This window comes from Salvelinus sp. IW2-2015, linkage group LG31 (assembly GCF_002910315.2).
Source record: "Salvelinus sp. IW2-2015 linkage group LG31, ASM291031v2, whole genome shotgun sequence".
In the NCBI taxonomy this organism is placed as follows: domain Eukaryota; kingdom Metazoa; phylum Chordata; class Actinopteri; order Salmoniformes; family Salmonidae; genus Salvelinus; species Salvelinus sp. IW2-2015.
Window position 1 is genome coordinate 265,821 of NC_036870.1, and position 15,011 is coordinate 280,831.

At 41.5% G+C, this 15,011-nt stretch overlaps 1 protein-coding gene across 13 annotated transcripts in view; it reads right to left on the minus strand.

The window, feature by feature from the left end:
• Positions 1–14,664, minus strand: part of ubap2l (ubiquitin associated protein 2-like) — an 82,290-nt gene extending 67,626 nt beyond the window's left edge. For 8 of the 13 annotated variants that reach the window (XM_023975951.3, XM_070436479.1, XM_070436474.1 and 5 more), the window contains exons 1-2: positions 14,431–14,635; positions 5,239–5,397 (exon numbers count right to left, since the gene is read on the minus strand). In XM_023975951.3, coding sequence (XP_023831719.1) covers positions 5,239–5,352 — 114 coding nt within the window. In that variant the 5' untranslated portion in view covers positions 5,353–5,397; positions 14,431–14,635. Of the gene's footprint in view, positions 1–5,238; positions 5,398–14,430 lie in introns of all 13 variants that reach the window. The other 5 variants (XM_070436475.1, XM_070436478.1, XM_070436473.1 and 2 more) reach the window with 2 other exon arrangements.
• Between the last annotated feature and the right edge of the window lie 347 nt (positions 14,665–15,011).

The following is a 15,011-nucleotide window of genomic DNA, read 5'->3' on the forward strand; positions in this document are numbered from 1 at the left end:
TGTTTACCAAACGCCCTAACAAAAGAAGCTATTTGACATAAATAGACATACATTTTGGACATTATCGAACAAAACAAGCATTTATTGTGGAACTGCGATTCCTGGGAGTGCATTCTGATGAAGATCATCAAAGGTAAGTGAATATTTATATATGAATAATGTTGACTACCCAACATGGCGGATATTTCTCTGGCTGGTTTGGGCTCTGAGCACCGTTCTTAGATTATGCTTTTTCCGTAAAGTTTTTGGGAAATCTGACACAGCGGTTGCATTAAGGAGAAGTGTATCTAAAGTTTAATGTATAATAGCTGTATTTTCATCAACATTTATTATGAGTATTTCTATGAATTCATGTGGCTCTCTGCAATATCACTGCATGTTTTGGAACTACTGAATCTAACACGCCAATGTATAATAAGATTTTTGGATATAAATATGAACTTTACCAAACAGAATATACATGTATTGTGTAACAAGAAGTCCTATGAGTGTCATCTGATGAAGATCAAAGGTTAGTGATTAATTCTCTCTATTTGTGCCTCTCCTTGGCAGGGAAAATGGCTGGGTTTATCTGTGACTTGGTGGTGACCTAACATAATCGTTTGTGGAGCTTTCGCTGTAAAGAATTTTTGAAATCAGACACTGTGGCTGGATTAACGAGAATTTTATCTTTAAAATGGTGCCTAATACCTGTATGTTTGAGAAATTTGATTTATGAGATTTCTGTTGATTTGTATTTGGCGCCCTGCAATTTTATTGGCTGTTGGTGAGGGGTTCCCCAGTCCTAGACAGGTTAACGACCGTTCCACAGGTGCATGTTCATTAATTGTTTATGGTTCATTGAACAAGCATGGGAACAGTGTTTAAACCCTTTACAATGAAGATCTGTGAAGTTTTGGATTTTTACGAATTATCTTTCAAAGACAGGGTCCTGAAAAAGGGACGTTTCTTTTATATACACTGCTCAAAAAAATAAAGGGAACACTTAAACAACACAATGTAACTCCAAGTCAATCACACTTCTGTGAAATCAAACTGTCCACTTAGGAAGCAACACTGATTGACAATAAATTTCACATGCTGTTGTGCAAATGGAATAGACAACAGGTGGAAATTATAGGCAATTAGCAAGACACCCCCAATAAAGGAGTGATTCTGCAGGTGGTGACCACAGACCACTTCTCAGTTCCTATGCTTCCTGGCTGATGTTTTGGTCACTTTTGAAAGCTGGCGGTGCTCTCACTCTAGTGGTAATATGAGACGGAGTCTACAACCCACACAAGTGGCTCAGGTAGTGCAGCTCATCCAGGATGGCACATCAATGCGAGCTGTGGCAAGAAGGTTTCCTGTGTCTGTCAGCGTAGTGTCCAGAGCATGGAGGCGCTACCAGGACAGGCCAGTACATCAGGAGACGTGGAGGAGGCCGTAGGAGGGCAACAACCCAGCAGCAGGACCGCTACCTCCGCCTTTGTGCAAGGAGGAGCACTGCCAGAGCCCTGCAAAATGACCTCCAGCAGACCACAAATGTGAATTTTTTCAGTGGATGAGTTGTTGGAGTAGAGGACCTTGTGCATTTCAGGTAAAATAACAACCCATTGTTTATATCCCAGGACAAATTAGCTAGCAACTGCAAGCTAGCTAAATAGCCATGAATGTTTTCTGCGTTTTGACTTGTCCCCAAATTAATATAGTTGGTTCAGAGTCCGTTTCTGCTTTCAACCTGCGTGTCCTGATCGCGTCTGGTGTGGATTGGGGAAAAAAATAAAAAATAAACATGCGCGCGATTGCGGACGCATGTGCATCCCCGGTCTAGTCAGCATGTTAGCCTTACTGTTCTGGCACATTCATTTATTTTCTTTGACATCTTTCATATAGCAGCCACCTTTCATTTATCCAGGCTGTATCACATCCGGGCATGATTGGGAGTCCCATACGGCGGCGCACAAATGGCCCAGCGTCGTCCGGGTTTGTCCGGGGTAGGCCGTAATTGTAAATAAGAAGTTGTTCTTAACTGACTAGTTAAATAAAGGCAAACAAAATAAGTACAAATTTGTCAAGCTAATGTGGGCAACTGTTTAGTTACATAATTTTACAAAAAAACATAATTTGAAGAACAAACATCACTGTGGCAATTCATATCTTGCAGTAAAACTAATAACATCAAGAGAAGATCGGTTAAAATTTTTTTTTAAATAAGCTGTAATGTGGTCACTAAAGATCCCATGGCACTTATCGTAAAAGAGTGTTTAGCCTGGTGTCCTGGCTAAATTCCCAATCTGGCACGCGTACCATCATGGCCACCTAATCATCCCCAGCTTCCAATTGACTCATTCATCCCCTCTCCTCCCCCTTCTAACTCTTCCCCATGTCATTGCTGTAAAACCAGTCAGTATCTGGTGTGAACACCGTTAGCATCATCCAGCGCAACATCTCCTTCACATGGAGTTGATCAGGCTATTGATTGTGGCCTGTGGAATGTTGTCACACTCCTCTTCAATGGCTGTGTGAAGTTGCTGGATTTCGGGAACTGGAACACGCTGTCGTACACATCGATCCAGAGCATCCCAAACATGCTCAACGGGTGACATCTGGTGAGTATGCAGTCCTAGTCATGGTATCTCTGCATTTAAATTGTGTTGTCCATAGCTTATGCCTTCCCATACCATAACCCCGCCGCCACCCTGGGGCACTCAGCAAACCACAGCCACAGCCACCGTTGACATCAGCAAACCGCTCACGCACACGATGCCATACACGCTGTCTGCCATCCGCCCGGGACAGTTCAAACCGGGATTCATCCATGAAAAGCACACTTCTCCAACGTGCCATTGGCCATCAAAGGTGAGCATTTGTCCACTGAAGACAGGTATGACGCCAAACTGCAGTCAAGACAAGACTTTGATGAGAACGACGAGCATGCACGTGTCCCCGAGACGGTTTCTGACAGTTTGTACAGAAGTTCTGTTGTGCAAACCTACAGTTTCATCATATGTCCGGGTGGCTGTCTCAAGCGATCCCGCAGATGAAGAAGCCGGATGTAAAGGTCCTGGGCTGGCGTGGTTACACTTGGTCTGCGGTTGTGAGGCCGGTTGAACGTACTGCCAAATTCTCTAACCAAGTTGGGGGCGCCATATGGTAGAGAAATTAACTAAATTCTCTGGAATGACAAAACTGCACATTTGAGTGGCCTTTTACTGTCCCCAGCACCTGTGTAATGATCATGCCGTTTAATCAGCTTCTTTATGGATGGATTATTTTGGCAATAAGCTTTTGTGAGTATGGAACATTTCTGGGATCTTTTATTTCAGCTCATGAAACATGGGACCAACACTTTAAATGTTCCGTTTTTATATTTGTTCAGTATACTTATAAAGTAGTCCTGATCATATARCTCTAGGCGATATCCAAAACTACTTAAGACTCTGAATTCATACACTTTCAGTAATAAAAAATGGTAAAGTCATGTCCTTCTACAAAAGGCAATGTGGTTTGGCATAAAGAATGCCCCTCTCCACACAGGTGTGATTACTTCCTCTGAGAGTTTAGAGCTTGAGGTGGTCACCTCATACAAGTACTTGGGAGTATGGCTAGATGGTACACTGTCCTTCTCTCAGCACATATCAAAGCTGCAGGCTAAAGTTAAATCTAGACTTGGTTTCCTCTATCGTAATTTCTCCCTTCACCCCAGCTGCCAAACTAAGCCTGATTCAAATGACCATCCTACCCATGCTAGATTACGGAGACAATTTATAGATCGACAGGTAAGGGTGCTCTCGAGCAGACAGATGTTCTTTACCATTCGGCCATCAGATTTTCCACCAATGCTCCTTATAGGACACATCACTGCACTCTATACTCCTCTGGAAACTGGTCCATATCTGTATACCAGTCGCAAGACCCACTAGTCGATGCTTATTTATTTAACCCTCTTAGGCCTCACTCACCCCATCTGAGATATCTACTGCAGCCCTCATCCTCCACCTGTTCTGCCAGTCACATTATGTTAAAGGTCCCCAAAGCACACATTTCTGGGTCGCTCGTCTTTTCAGTTCGCTGCAGCTAGCGAACTGGAACAAGCTGCAACAAACACTCAAACTGGACAGTGCTCAATCTCTTCATTCAAAGACTCAATCATGGACACTCTTACCGACAGGTGTGGCTGCTTTGCGTGATGTATTGTTGTCTCTACCTTCTTGCCCTTCGGCATGTTGTCTGAGCCCAATAATGTTTGTACCATGATTTGTTCTGCTACCACCATGTTATGTTGCTACTATGTTGTGTTGCTACCATGCTGTGTTGTCGTGTTGCTGCCTTGCCATGTTGGCTTAGGTCTCTCTTTATGTAGCGTGTGGTCTCCCTTGTCGTGATGCGTGTTTAGTCCTATATTTATTCATTCTTATTCCCAGCCCCCGTCCCCGCAGGAGGCCTTTTGGTAGGCCGTCATTGTAAATAAGATATTGTTCTTAACTGACTTGCCAAGTTAAATAAAGGTTAAATAAAATATCACAACACATTTCTTAATCTGGGAGGTAAATTTGATAAAGTACTCATTCATTTTGCTGTGTATTTCAGATGGAACCAAGGCATTAGAATGTACCAGAGGCCACCAAAATATAGGTCAGGTGGCAAAAAATGTTTTTGCTCAGGGGAGGCCTGGCTGGTTACTTTTTCTATTTGGCTGGCTACTCCAGATACCTGTGGAAAAGGCATTGCACCATGAAAACTAAAGCATCTGCTGTTGGGTCAGTGTGTGCTCCCCGAAATGGCACCCTATTCCTTAAAATGGTGCACTAATTTTGACTAGGGCTGTATTGCAATGTTTTTTGCATGGCAAAAATGAACACACGAAGCAGACCAGTCTCTTCGTTCTTTTAAAAACCTGCTGTATGTAAAATATTGTGTGCTATAGTTTGGATGACATGTTTGTTTCAAACTTTAGGGCTGTTTTCCTTAAGAAGTTCAATCTGCTTTGTGTTGTGTTTCCTTGCCATGATACTAATGCATATCGCGATACTGGTTTTGTCTTGGCCCTACTTTTGACCATAGGGCTCTGGTCAAAAGTAGTGCACTTTAGGAAATAGGGTGCCATGTGGGACACACACCAATGTAAAATCATCCAGACCCACTTCCAATGTGTTTCACCATGAAAACTAATGCATCAGCTGTTGGGTCAGTGTGTGAGGTGACTAAGTGCATGACATCCTGTGTGGGCAGCAGGGTCGAGGGCCGGGTACCAACCTGAGGTCTCTGCTTGTGCTGTGTCTGGCTCTGTGTCTGGCCTGTCTGCGTCTGGCCTGTCTGCGTCTGCTGCTCCCAGCTGCCGCGGGCTCGGTTTCCGCCCACTGATGTCATAATTTACAGTATATACAAATAACAGTATTTACAAAGGAATAACACCTGCGAAAGAAAAGTGAGAGAGTGAGGTTCTGTGGAAAATAGTAGGGGTCCAGGGTCCTCCCAGACTAGAAGCTCAGTTCTGGTGACTTTAAAAAGGACATTCCACAACCTAAATGAATGAAACATGATTTCTACAATAAGATTGGTAAAATTCTTAATATACAGGTCCATGCATATAGCTTATACTATCAGGTATGCTATTAGCAATAAACATTATCACATGTAGTCCAAATGATGCAGCATAGCGGCTATAAATAATTAGGCTGAAGCATTGGGTTGCATTTACACTATTGGGCTAATCATTAGCTAGATCCCAAAAGTAAATATTTTAACTAATCAGCATCCTATTGATTCATTTTATGTCCCAAAAAACTTGCATAAACACAGGAATATAATGTAGGCCTAACTCTTAGGGTAACTTGGGGTAATCAGCCACAGGGTAATGCTGTACTTCTCACACAAACAACTTCATGTCACCCCCCCCCCCCACACACACACACACACACACACAGTTTGAAAAACTCACAGCATCAACTTAAGTTAGAAACAGTCTGAAGCAGGCGCAGCATGCAACGTGGGGTTTGTTTTGTGTGAAAACATGGCGGAAGGCAGTGACAGCGCTTAAGAGATTTTTCAGCCTTCTAAGAGGACCAAATCTGAAGTGTGGTCGCATTTAGGTTTTACAAGAGAGCTGATGGGAAACTTATCGAAGATGGTCACCTTCTCCACAAAACATGCAAATAAACGTATTAATAATAATAATCGCTGCGAAAGGGGGCAACACTTCAAATCTCTTGAGTCATCTTTCTGACCACCACCCACTACTTTATAGCATATGCTAGGTAAGTTAACTTTTACCTCAATGCATGATGTGGGGACTTGGGAATGGGGGAAAATGTCATGGTCTGTCTGGCTAACAGCTTGTCAATAATGTAAACTGAAGCTTTCAGTGTTACCTATTCTTGTAAAAACACTACACGTTGTGCTGCTGCTGTATGCGTTGTGTGTCTGCAGACTATTAGCCCATTGCACACAATAACGCGTTATGTAGTTCAGTCACCCAACCAACATATTTTGTTGATTTAAAATCCGGCAAACGTCGACTTAGTTGTAAAAGTGTTCCAACAGGAGAAACACTATAGACTCCTATATAAGACTTGTATTTATGTAAATTGTTGGGCTCATTGCAATTATTATCACTGTCTTAAGACTCATTTGTATTTATGTCAATTGTGCATGGGGTCATTGCATACTCAAATGCAACACAGAAGATAGACTGTGTGAATAATAATTATAATGTAACACCAATAATAATACATTTGCTATTCCCTTAGGGTGTGCAGCAGGCAAACCCATTGATGCTACTGGTCCCTCATCTACAGCTGTGACAGACACTCGAGCAAGCATTTAAAAGGCAGACTCCTTTTGCACCCACATCAAAAAAATGCTCAAGACCTCACTGCAGCCCTTTCATATTACATTGCAAAGGACATGATGCCATTTCAAATTGTTGAGAGGCCTGGCTTTGAGTCTGATGAAGGTTGCCGTGTCTCACTACAAAGTGAGTGCTGCTAATTTTATGTTGTTTGTTTATTTGATTTGCTTACTTAAGGATGTCTTCATTTAAACGTGCACTAGGGAAACTTTTACTTCATGGCACCTTCTTTAATGCTAATGTTATTATTTTAGATGTAGTTTGCACACACAAAAGTGCATAGTGCTGCTAATTGTATTTGTTGTTTGTTGGTTTTCAATATAAAACTTGGTGAAATGATTTCAGTGTGTGTGTGTGTGTGTGTGTGTGTGTGTATCAGTACTTTTTGAACATTTCCAGCACATTTGAACAATACCCTCGATAATACTGATAACCGTATTCATTTTGGTCACTATAATCGTGATATGAAATTTTCATCCCGTTTCATCTCTACTACCCACTCAATTTAAATCACTTGAGGTAGGAAATCAGACAACCCATAGTTACCCTACAATTGACCCATGTTGCATTTAGCCTCACTCTCCTCTATGCACTCACAGCTTCTTGCAGAGTGGTAAGGTGCTCAACACTCCGGTTTTAAAAKTGTGCAGTTTCCGTATATTTTAGGACTTGAGAAATGAAGTAGGAAAATAAACCTAGGATCAATCTCTTTTTAACAAAGCCCATTAAAACTGCAGTTTTCCCCACGATTGCAAGAATTGTTGTGCACTGACTGCTTGTCAGAATGCAGGTTTCCCTCCCTTTGGCACTCATATGCCCCTCGAGAGGAATATTTATCTCGCATAGAACAAGCCAATTAGATAAATAGATTAACCATTATACTATGTGGTTGACTGACTTTTCTATTCTTAACTTTTGTTTGTAGAGAAAAAGTAAATGTGGRCAGTTCTAGCATCTTCAGGACGCTTTGACAAAAAAAAATTGGGGCGTGGCAGCTATGATTTTGCTTTGGCGCAGTGCCAAGTGCAAAGAATTTTGTCTCAAAATGCATCAAATGCTATGATGAAACTGGCTCTTATGAGGACTGCCACCGGAAAGGAAGACAGTTACCTCTGATGCAGAGGATAAGTTCATTAGAGTTAACCTTACCTCARATTGCAGCCCAAATAAATCCTTCATAGAGTTCAAGTAACAGACATCTCAACCTCAACTGTTCAGAGGAGACTGCATGAATCAGGCCTTCATGGTCAAATTGTTGCAAAGAAACCACTGCTAAAAAGGACAAAAATAAGAAGAGACTTGCTTGGGCAACGAAACACGAGCAATGGACATTAGACCGGTGTAAAAATCTGTCCTTTGGTCTGATGAGTCCAAATTAGATTTTTGGTTCTAACCGCCGTGTCTTTGTGAGGCGCAGAGTAGGTGAACGGATGATCTCYACATGTGTGGTTCCCACCGTGAAGCATGGAGGAGATGGGGTGAAGGTGCTTTGCTGGTGACACTGATTTATTTAGAATTCAAGGCACACTTAATCAGCATGGCTAACAACATTCTGCAGTGATACACCATCCATCTGATTTGCGCTTAGTGGGACTATCATTTGTTTTTCAACAGGTCAATGACCCARAACACACCTTCAGACTGTGTAAGGGCTATTTGACYAAGGAGAGTGTGGAGGCCAGGTTATCTAAAGCAGCACTCCATCAATAACCCGATGTCCTATGGGACTTACGGTCGGTTATGATACACCCTGGGATYGAACCTGGGTCTGTAGTGATGAGTTTTGTTTTTTTTACAGTTCAGCTTAAGGTTAGCAGTGTGGGTTATATGAAGGTTTCAAATCACATTTTAAGTAGTAATGGGGAGAGAAATCGATAGTTATATATCGGGATACTATTTGAATATATATCGTATAATTTTTGTAATATCACAACAACAAAAATTTGCACAAGTTTCCTGCATCAAGAACCTTTATTTTTCCTTCATAGCTTGTCCACCATCCTTTGAAATAGGAAGCCGATTTGTTTTCATGACAGTTCAAAACTTATTCTCATGGCTCGCTTTACCCTCTGCTGCATATGGTGAGCAATCTGTTTGGAACATCAAATAGCCATAAATATACTGTTCAAAAATATAAAAATGCAACATGTAAAGTGTTGGTCCAATGTTTCATGAGCTGAAATAAAATATCCCAGAAATGTTTCCTATGCAATAGAAGTGTATTTAATCTCAAATGTTGTGCACAAATTTGTTTACACCCCTTTTAGTGAGCATTTCTTCTTTGCCAAAATAATCCATCCACCTGACTGGTGTGGCATATCAAAAAGCTGATTAAACAGCATGATCATGACACAGGTGCACCTTSTGCTGGGGACAATAAAAGGCCACTAAAATGTGCAGTTGTCACAATACAATGCCACAGATGTCTTAAGTTGAGGTAGTGTGCAATTGGAATGCAGACTGCAGGAAAGTCCMACAGAGCTGTTGCCAGAKAATTTAATGTTAATTTCTCTACCATAAGCMGCCTTTACTATTATTTTCGAGACTTTAGCAGTATGTCCAACCAAACACACAACCTCTACCACGTGTAACCACACCAACCCAGGACCTCCACATCCGGCTTCTTCACCTGCGGGATAGTCGGAATGAGGTGCTGAGGAGTATTTATGTCTGTATAAAGTCCTTTTGTGGGGKMAAACTCATTCKGATTGGCTGGGCCGAGCTCCCCAGTGGGTGGGCCTATGCATTACCAAGTCACCATGGCTGCGCCCCTGCCCAGTCATGTGAAATCCATAAATTAGAACCTAATGAATTTAATTCAATTGACTGMTTTCCTTCTATGAACTGTATCTCAGTAAAATCGTTGAATTTTACATTTATATTTCTGTTCAGTATAGAATCGTGAGAATAGCAATACATATCGTTCAGGCAAATAAAAAATAAAAAATGCACAACCTATCCGGAAGGCCAAAGTTTGTTACTTTAATGACCCATGGCTCGTATTTCTGTGTGTTATGTTATAATTAAGTCTATGATTTGATAGAGCAGTCTGAGCGATGGTGGGCACCAGCAGGCTCGTAAGCATTCATTCAAACAGCACTTTTGTTGTTTTGCCAGCAGCTCTGCTGTTTATGAATTCAAGCCTATCAACTCCTGAGATGAGGCTGGTGTACCCGATGTGAAATGGCTAGCTAGTTAGCAGGGTGCGCGCTAATAGCGTTTCAAACATCACTCGCTCTGAGACTTGGAGTAGTTGTTCCCCTTGCTCTGCATGGGTAACGCTGCTTCGAGGGTGGCTGTTGTCGATGTGTTCCTGGTTCGAGCCCAGGTAGCGGCGAGGCGAGGGATGGAAGCTATACTGTTACACTGGCAATACTAAAGTGCCTATAAGAACATCCAATAGTCAAAGGTACAGTGGGGAGAACAAGTATTAGATAACCTGCAAAATCGGCAGTGTTTCCTACTTACAAAGCATGTAGAGGTCTGTAATTTTTATCATAGGTACACTTCAACTGTGAGACGGAATCTAAAACAAAAATCCAGATAATCACATTGTATGATTTAAGTAATTCATTTGCATGACATAAGTATTTGATACATCAGAAAAGCAGAAGTTAATATTTGGTACAGAAACYTTTGTTTGCAATTACAGAGATCATACGTTTCCTGTAGTTCTTGACCAGGTTTGCACACACTGCAGCAGGAATTTTGGCCCACTCCTTCATACAGACCTTCTCCAGATCCTTCAGGTTTCGGGGCTGTCACTGGGCAATACAGCCTTTCAGCTCCCTCCAAAGTTTATCTATTGGGTTCAGGTCTGGAGACTGGCTAGGCCACTCCAGGACCTTGAGATGCTTCTTACGGAGCCACTCCTTAGTTGNGCAGGGGGACCTTGCGTGCGCTGCAGGATTTTAATCCATGACGGCGTAGTGTGTTACTAATGGTTTTCTTTGAGACTGTGGTCCCAGCTCTCTTCAGGCATTGAACAGGTTCTGCCGTGTAGTTCTGGGCTGATCCCTCACCTTCCTCATGATCATTGATGCCCAACGAGGTGAGATCTTGCATGGAGCCCTAGACCGAGAGTGATTGACCGTCATCTTGAACTTCTTCCATTTTCTAATAATTGCAAAGCCACCAAGCTGCTTGCCCATTGTCCTGCAGCCCATCACAGCCTTGTGCAGGTCTACAATTTATCCCTGATGTCCTTACACAGCTCTCTGGTCTTGGCCATTGTGGAGAGGTTGGAGTCTGTTTGATTGAGTGTGTGTACAGGTGTCTTTTATACAGATAACGAGTTCAAACAGGTGCAGTTAATACAGGTAATGAGTGAAGAACAGGAGGGCTTCTTAAAGAAAAACTAACAGGTCTGTGAGAGCCAGAATTCTTACTGGTTGGTAGGTGATCAAATACTTATGTCTGGCAATAAAATACAAATGAATTACTTAAAAATCATACAATGTGATTTTCTGGATTTTTGTTTTAGATTCCGTCTCTCACAGTTGAAGTGTACTTATGATAAAAAATTACAGACCGCTACATGCTTTGTAAGTAGGAAAACATGCAAAATCGGCAGTGTATCAAATACTTGTTCTCCCCACTGTATATTAAATACAAATCGTAGAGAGAGAAATAGTCCTATAATAACTACAACCTAAAACTTCTTACCTGGGAATATTGAAGACTCATGTTAAAAGGAACCACCAGCTTTCATATGTTCTCATGTTCTGAGCAAGGAACTTAAACGTTAGCTTTCTTACATGGCACATATTGCACTTTTACTTTCTTCTCCAACACTTTGTTTTTACATTATTTAAACACGTTTCATTATTTGAGGCTAAATTGACTTTATTGAATTATTATATTAAGTTAAAATAAGTGTTCATTCAGTATTGTTCTAATTGTCATTATTACAAATACATTTTTAAAAACGTCCGATTAATCAGTATCAGCTTTTTTTGGTCCTCCAATAATCGGTATCAGCGTTGAAAAATCATTATCGGTCGACCTCTACTTTAGTATTCTCTCTGGTATGCAATCTGGTTTCCGCTCAGGTTATGATGTGTCACTGCAACCGTAAAGGTCCTGACTGATGTCACCATTGCCCTTGATTCTAAGCAATGTTGTGCTGCTATTTTTATTGACTTGGTCAAAGCTTTTGATACGGTAGWCCATTCCATTCTTGTGGGCCGGCAAATGAGTATTGGTGTCTCAGGGGGGTCTTTGGCCTGGTTTGCTAACTACCTCTCTCAAAGAGTGCAGTGTATAAAGTCAGAAAGTCTCAGCCACTGCCTGTCAACAGGGGAGTACCCAAAGGCTCGATCCTAGGCCCCATGCTCTTCACAATTTATATMAAAATAGCTCAGGCAGTAGGAAGCGCTCACCCATTCATATGCAAATAATAGTCTTATACTCAGCAGGCCCCTCCCCGGGCTTTGAGTTAAATGCTCTACAACAAAGCTTTCTTAGTGTCCAACAAGCTCTCTCTACCCTTAACCTTGTTTTTAACACCTCCAAAACAAAKGTCATATGGTTTGGCATAAAGAATGCCCCTCCCCACAGGTGTGATTACTACCTGAGGGTTTAGCGCTTGAGGTAGTCACCTCATACAAGTACTTGGGAGTATGGCTAGATGGTACACTGTCCTTCTCTCATCACATATCAAAGCTGCATGCTAAAATTAAATCTAAACTTGGTTTCCTCTATCGTAAATGCACCTCTTTCACCCCAGCTGCCAAACTAAGCCTGATTCAAATGACCATCCTACCCATGCTAGATTACGGAGACAATTTATAGATCGGCAGGTAAGGGTGCTCTCGAGCGGACAGATGTTCTTTACCATTCGGMCATCAGATTTGCCACCAATGCTCCTTATAGGACACATCACTGCACTCTATACTCCTCTGGAAGCTGGTCCTCTCTGTATACCTATCGCAAGACAGACACACTGGTTGATGCTCATTTCTAAAACCCTCAGAGTCCTCACTCACCCCTATTTGAGATACCTACTGCAGCCCTCATCCTCTACATACAACACCCGTTCTGCCAGTCACATTMTGTTAAAGGTCCCCAAAGCACACATCCCTGGGTCGCTCCTCTTTTCAGTTTGCTGCAGCTAGCRACTGGAACAAGCTGCAACAAACACTCAAACTGGACAGTTTTATCCCATATCTCTTCATTCAAAGACTCAATCATCGACACTTACTGGACAGTTCCGTGGCTGCTTTACGTGATGTATTGTTGTCTCTACCTTCTTTCCTTTTGTGCTGTTGTCTGTGCCCAATAATGTTTGTACCATGGTTTGTGCTGCTACCATGTTATCGGCATGTGTTGCTACCATACTGTGTTGTCATGTGATATGTTGTTGACTTAGGTCTAACTTTATGTAGTGTCTCGTGATGTGTGTTTTGTCCTATATTTATATTTTATTTGTAATCCTAGCCCCCATCCCAGAATGAGGCCTTTTGGTAGGCCGTCATTGTAAATAAGAATGTTTTCTTAACTGACCTGCCTAGTTAAATAAAAGGTTAAATTAAAAATCGTAGTAGCACTGAAGAATCACTTAAGAATGCACTTAAGAATATATCGTGAGACCCCTGGCAATTCCCTGCCCTAATTTTCATTAGTGAACTTGTGGAAATAAACAGGGTTTATGACTTTGTGGTTGTGGTAACGACCMATCCAAAGTGATGGTTAACTAGCTAACGTTAACTATTTTTAAACAATTTGGTTGTAACTAAGTGAGCTAATTGGACAATTAACTGCATCTACCTAGCTAGCTAACGTTAACTAATTAACTTTAATTGGGTAACATTAGATAATAACTCGCTTTAGTATATGCAAATACGGCCCGATGAAATGGGAGTTCGTTTACTAATTGAGACCAGGCAGATTAAGWTTGTCCTACATTTGCTGGGAAGTTAGCTAGCAAACGTCAACTAAAAATAACTACTAGGTAGCTTCCGAGCATGTTTTAACGGTGTCTACTAGCGAAAGATGCAACATCACTATGGATATATTCTCAACATGTTTTTATTTAGCTGACGTTAGCACGCTAACTAGCTATTAGTGTCTTTGGCTTAACTAGGCTAGCTAACGTTACATAAACTCCATGAATATTATTAAACTAAAACCATTAGTTAGCTAGTCAACATCAGGTATTTCAAGAAATATAATTGTTTCGAAAACATTGACTAACATTTAGCTAGCTAAGATGCTATGTCATTTTTTAGGGGACATCCAGCTAACGTTAAGCTTTATCTAAGTTCTCGATGAGATTCCGTTTTTCTCAGCCTCGACGATGGCGAAGAGAAGACTTACTAACAGTCAGCATTGCAGCTAGCTAACTACATTRTTGTTCTCAACCACTCAAATCATCACCGTTAGCCTAACTTATCAACATGTTCATTCGTACCGCATGCTATTGAGCCCAGACGCATAGGCCGCACATTAACGTGGTAATTAATGCACAAATTGCACTATGCAGAAACAAGGCACTTCTTTGGAAACGCTACCGATGTGTTCTTGTATACACAAACACAACACCGAGGCTCTAGGTAGGCCCGTAGGCCCAAAATAATGAAAATAAATGATATACTGACCAGAAACCCAGTTGAAGTCTGATATTTTGCAACACAACCGACCAAGCGGTCTCTGTCGACCTCCTAGTAGGAATTCAACTATATAAAACCCCGAGAATAATACACGTATCTATGTGAGGAATTATGCCGAACCGACTCGCGCAGACAATAAGCTAGGGACTTAGAATGTACCTTTTTCTTTTCCACTCTGACGCTGCATATAGCTCCGTCATGTGGTTGACTGGGCGCTTCAAGGAAGCTAGACATTCGACACGTGGTCACCCACCTCTAAGAACTGCAATAAAATAGATAAACTAAAATACTTAGTGATTTCCTATCCTAGACTGTCCGATTTTTCTTATTGATTGGGTGTTTAGCGGGATCACTATAAGGCTAAGAATATACAGCACCAGTCAAAMGTTGACACCTACTTATTCAAGGGGTTTTCTTTATTTTCTATATTGTATAATAGCGGAGACATCAAAACCATGAAATAACATATGGAATCRTGTGGTAACAAAGTGTTAAAGCAAAATATATTGTATATTTTAGATTCTTCAAAGTAGCTACCCTTTGCCTTGACAGCTTTGCACACTTGGCAA